Genomic DNA, 5,996 nt, shown 5'->3' on the forward strand with positions numbered 1-5,996 from the left:
CTGCTTCCTCGGGCTTGGACCCCTAATAATAATAATAATAATAATAATAAACGGAACAGATACAATAGGGTTCCATGCTCCGATGGAGACATGGAAACGCTGCTGCTTTGCAGCTGCGTTACCCTGCTTCCTCGGGCTTGGACCCCTAATAATAATAATAATAATAATAATAAAAAACGGAACAGATACAATAGGGTTCCATGCTCCGATGGAGACATGGAAACGCTGCTGCTTTGCAGCTGCGTTACCCTGCTTCCTCGGGCTTGGACCCCTAATAAACAATAAATTCAGCTCAGCTTAAGCACATTCTAAGTCAACGTTACCTTTCTCCTGGTCCTGTTTGGTGACTGGTTGACGGGTCGAAGTTGAACTCCTTTCTTTATTCTTTGCATCATTTCGTCCACTGCCTGCTGCCGGACATCCACTTCTGACAAGTTGGAAAAACAAACACAAGAATCAGAGTTTATTAACAAGGATCAAACTTTGATTATTTATCTTGTGTTGTTTTTATGGAAAGATGAACACCTACATCAGATGTGGGCTCCGCCCACATAGTTTTTAATTTTTAGATTTTTTTCCCCTCTTCATTTTCAYTTCCACTCATCTCATCCACATACATGCAGTGTTTTTAACGAGAAAAATATTGATTGGCGGCCACAGGTACTTTAAGGAACACAAAATTGTCTATTACAAAGTCATTTGTATAAAAGTTAAATCTGACAAACATCAGATGTCATTGCTTCATCATATGAAACAGTTCAACCCAAACAGAACTACTGTCAACTAGGACTGGGCAATAAAACAATAATAATATAAATTGCAATATGTGTGATCAATATCAATAGATAATTGATAAAACATTAATAATTTCACTTACAGAAGTTTATGTAATTTACATATGGAAATAAAAGTCATAATCTGGAGATTGTGACAACAACACACAACAAAAAAACTGATTAACAAATTGTCAATGTCAACAGATATGAAACACTTTTACCGTGATACATTTTTAGACCATATCACCCAGCCGTATCTATCATCAACACAGGGAAAAAAATTCACAAATTTTTAAATGCATAAATATCCCCTGACTGCTGAAGGCAAACCAGTAATAAAGTTGCCTGTCTGACTGTTTGTGCTTGTCCTTTCTGTTTGCAAAATCTCTCATGAACCAGAGGATTGATTTTTAATTGGACCCTCATGAAGTCATCATTGGCTAAACATCTACAACTTATTAACTAAACCCTGAATAAGATGGTCACACAGCTAAGCAGCCTAATAAAACACATTGGGCCTCATGCAAGAACCATTCGTACAAACAGATCTGTTCTTAAGTTGTGCGTACGAGTGAGTTAGGAGAATTTGTGGCATTCACCAATTTTCAATTCTACAATTCTAAGATTTTTTTCAGATATGAACAAAATTCACGAGTGGTCCAGACCTGTTGTATATTTTATGAGCAGTCAGTCTGCTGTTATCCAGACGGATTTTCTTCACTAATAGAGGTGCGCGACTGCTCTTCTTCTGAATAAATAAAAACTATCCAACACAGTTAAAATTAAATGAAAAATATTGGACCAAAGGAAAACCGGAGCAGGAATAGAGAAAGATGAATGTGATTTAGATTTTTCTGTGACTGTATACGACCCACAGGAGACACAGCAGTACTCATCATGTCATTCCTTAGCTTTAGCAGGCCCTTTAATTCCACAGCTGACACTGCTAAAAATGACAGCTTTATTTTTCTGGATCTCTGACTGCAGGATTTCAACCTCTGAACTCGTGAAGTTCTTCTTTTTACTTTGCAATGTCTTTTATGAATGGATATTTCCTGGTATCTGGGGCAGGAAATGTATAGCCTTATATGGTGTTTTTAGGGTGGTAATGATGCCAATCTCTTCTCATGCGCGAGCAGCTGGATACACATTCATCAGTTTATGCAGCTCATTTACACACTTTTCCTGAAGATAGAAGAGTTTGATGAATCTGACGTGGCATGTTCGTACGAGCCCTTCGTATGAATAAAAGTAAGAGAAATTTAGGATGAGAATACAAAAATGTTCTTGCATGAGGCCCAATGATTCTGTTAATCTTAGAGACATGGAGCTAAAATCTGGTGATTTTGTGTTGCTTTGACTCATTCATGAATGTTTGAAAAATCCTTGAATCTCCTGTGGTAGCTACGTGGAGCTGCCTTGCTGGTACAAAGCTTCCCAAAGCTCCTCCCTGGAGATTGGTCTGAAGCCGAGCTCCCACCCCATTAGAGCACCCCTCCCTCCGAAACATGGTTGTGAAAACATACTGAAATGGGAGTGTCTGAAACAGTAGGAGGTTCTTAGAGGCAGAGGTAAATTTCATAGAGGCTATGATGCAAAGTCAAATTATTTTTTATATTTACAGCATTTGCATAAAAGCTGAAGGCAACAGTTACTTGATTGTGGTATAGAATTAAACCATGTGGCCTGAAAATACATAAGACCTCCCCTTTAAAGGTTTATCTAAAGCAGATGTTCTCAAACTGGGGTCCACGAGCCATGTCTCGGGGGTCCTCGAAAAATTTCAATAAATTGTTAATTTGGTTTTTATTTTAAAAAAAATGCATAAGTGGAACAATGCACTAATAAAACTAACATACTAAACCAAACAAAAAATAATATTACCATGGCATTTAGGGATTAAAATCAACAGTAAACTATTTTGCATTAACAGCATGGGGTTTATGAGGGGGGTCCCTGGAAATTTTTCACCCTTGTAAGGGCCCCTCAGACCCAAAAGGTTTGAGAACCCCTGATCTAAAGCATATAGAACTCATGTCTTAATGTGAAATAATCCTAATCCAAATCTCTGGCATGAAACGGGGTGGGCGATGTTCATTCCTTCAAGGAATCTTGTTCTTTTATTTGTGTCTAAGGGGGTCTCTGTACGACCAACAAAACTGAGGTTATTCTCCAACTGATGCTCTAAATGTTGTAACGTTGGATTCGATTGTGGACATGGAATGTTTTAATCATTGTTACTATGGCTGCTAATTTTGCAGTTTTCAAAGTTCAGAGTCTTTGTTACGYTGTGAGGTTATCAAACTTATTCAAGAATGACTCTCTATGTAAAAAGCACACACCATTCAGCTGTGTCTCATACAGAAGTTGTTCAAGGAGACGCTCAAAGAGACGTTAACAAAAAATTTAATTCTGCAATAATGCGGCCCATTCAGGAAGAAATGTGAATATTTAATTTCCGAACATAGAACATTCAATGGCATATACAATAGAAGGTTTTGTAAAAAAAATGTCTTTTTAAAAAAAACTATTTTGCGCTAAAGTAATAGCAAAATATTTTCCTTCAGTGYTTAAAAGGAAGCTATTATTCTGGTGTCAGAGCAGAAGATCCTTGGGTGGTACCTATTCATTCCTGCATGGCGTTTCAACAAACGCTCTGCGCATGGTGCCCAATTCAGGCCTCACAGCTTCAATAACTATTTAACAAAATGAGGACGTGGCGTAACCTGTTCAGTGGACATCCAACCTGCTCCGACGAGTCAAGGCTTCAATTTGTTGGAACAAATTAAAGAATTTGATGTCTTGACCCGAAAGGCTGAAAAATGTAGATTTCGAGGATGATTGGCTCGTAAAGCATTTTAATGATCCACCATTTGAATCTAAACAGATAAATATCTACACTGTGCAATTCATTTTTGTATAGTTATGTGATTTATTCATGTAATATTTTTATTTATCTTATCGTTTTTTTCTTCTTTTTGCTTTTTATCATAGGATGTGGCATATTCTGTAATGGCTAAGATGTGTGACCTGTTGATATTTATTTTATGATGCATCATTTGATACAACTTTTACCTTTGTTGAGCTGTGCATGAAATAACGCAGTTTGCAATTCCACATAAATGACTTTGATTTACAAAAGAAAAAAAACTTTTTAAAACATCATAAGGGATTAAAAAGCTTCAGATTCCATCGGTTTTCTTTACCCACTTCTCCTTTCTGGGTAGTGGGGAGCTGGGGCCTGCTTCCTGCAGCCACTGTTCATGAGGTGGGGACACCCTGGATATGTCGTAAGTCCTTCACAGGGACATAGAGTCAAATAAGCAAACAACCGCATAGAAAGGCCCCAATCACCACACTGCCGTAGCGTCACCAGTTTAAATTTAAACACACAAACTAAAGAAGCTCGAAGAAAATTTGTAGATGAAAGAATTAATGCGCATTCCACTCAGGAAAAAAAATTACTTACAGAATTTGGCTCATAGAAAATGGTTATTGATGCAGCATTTCTTAAATCAAATAAGGAAAAAATAGTTTAAAAAACATTGAATAAATCAGAATGTTTAAAATTTGAAACACATAGTTTCCATTTGAACAACTATTTTCATTTCTCCCATTCTCCTGAACATGTCTGTTATCAAGATTTGTTTGTTTTTTTATTATTTATATGTCTATCTCTTCAAACTTTGTGTTTTCATCTTACTAAAAGATTCACAAGTTTTGTATTTACAGAACAGCTCGACAGAACAAATTGATTGCTATTTTTTTAAGTCGTTCTTTGTTGATAAGAAATAGCTAAAAGCTAGAAACAGGAGTTTCAGTAGAAGCTGATGAATAAATGCTGAAWCATCTGACAAGTCAGCCGGTCGCTTTAACAAAGGAGAAATATGTAAAAAATGATGAAAGAAGAATTTACAACACAAAAGCTTCTAGTTGAGGATTTAGCTGTGTGTTTCACTAGAAACAGACAAACGTAGACTGATTTCTGCAAATTMATTTACAGTTAAGTCCATATTTATTTGGACAGAGACATTTTCATAATTTTGGTTCTGTGCATTATCACCATGCATTTTGAACAAAACATTTCAGATGCAGTTGAAGTTCAGACTCAGCTTTAATTTAAAATGATTGCAAACAAATGTGAGAAACTAAAGCATTCTTTAAACACAAAGCTCTTTATTTCATGGGCTCAGATGTAATTGGTCARATTAAATCATTGTAAATGAAATATTTAATTCTAATACTTTGTTGAAAACCTTTGGTTGTCAGTGACTGCCTGAAGTCTTAAACTCATGGACATCACCAGATGCTGGTTCCTTATTTTATTCTGTAATRTTTGGTCCAAAAACATCTTRTTGCTGCCCTCTATGGGTTGARCAGTGGCTWTTACAGTGGAATTTTCCTACAGGTYAAAATGATACAGCTTGGTACATGCTTACTTCACAGCTCCGGTTYGGGTWTAAAAGCCTCTCACTCAGAGACACGCCCCTGCAGCGAGGCAGGGGTTGGAATAGCGGGCACTGTGGTGAAAGTTTGAACACTCAGAAACTGGACACWCTCTGTGTTCAATTACCTCAACAGCACTGACTTYRTGCATCRCTGAGTCAGCGTCTTGACCCAACGGCTTGATTTGATAAGTCTCACAATRGCTCACCCTCCTCACCGGAGGTTGAACAGTTCTGTCTTAAACCAGTCATATTGTGACAGATTGTTGCCTGAACTTTACGTGTTAGTTTCAAACAGCTAAATGTGAGTTTACATGCATGATATAAAACTTTACTTTTTACAAAAGACATTTTTTTTCAGAAAAATCAGAAATGTTTTCAGAAATCTTAGCTTGTCAAATTAAGCTAGCTGTTGTGTTCCATCATCCTGACCACACATCCYTACTCATTCCCACACTTTAGGCTGTGCCCCTCAGTGTCTTATGGCACCGCCCACTTTGCTATCATTTTTATAATTTACCTGGGGGCAGGGTTTTGCTTTGATGGTGGGGGGGGTACACTTTAAGCACATTTCTTTTTAGTGAAATTATTTTTACCTAAGTCCATCCGTCCGTTTTCCTCCGCTTATCCGAGGTCGGGTTGCGGAGGTAGCAGCCTAAGCAGAAAGACCCAGACTTCCCTTTCCCCAGCCACTTGGGCCAACTCATCCGGGGGAATCCCAGGGCGTTCCCAGGCCAGTCAAGAAACATAGTCCCTCCAGTGTGTCCTGGGTCTT

The 5,996-nt window shown here is 37.7% G+C and overlaps 1 protein-coding gene across 1 annotated transcript in view; it reads right to left on the reverse strand.

The window, feature by feature from the left end:
* shtn1 (shootin 1) overlaps positions 1–5,996 on the reverse strand; it is a gene marked incomplete at its 5' end in the record, with an annotated part of 41,293 nt that overhangs the window by 8,126 nt on the left and 27,171 nt on the right. The window contains 1 exon segment of the mRNA XM_014002848.1: positions 324–427. Within this exon segment, the coding sequence (XP_013858302.1) occupies positions 324–427 (104 nt within the window).

This window comes from Austrofundulus limnaeus, unplaced genomic scaffold (assembly GCF_001266775.1).
Source record: "Austrofundulus limnaeus strain Quisiro unplaced genomic scaffold, Austrofundulus_limnaeus-1.0 Scaffold0, whole genome shotgun sequence".
Taxonomy (NCBI): domain Eukaryota; kingdom Metazoa; phylum Chordata; class Actinopteri; order Cyprinodontiformes; family Rivulidae; genus Austrofundulus; species Austrofundulus limnaeus.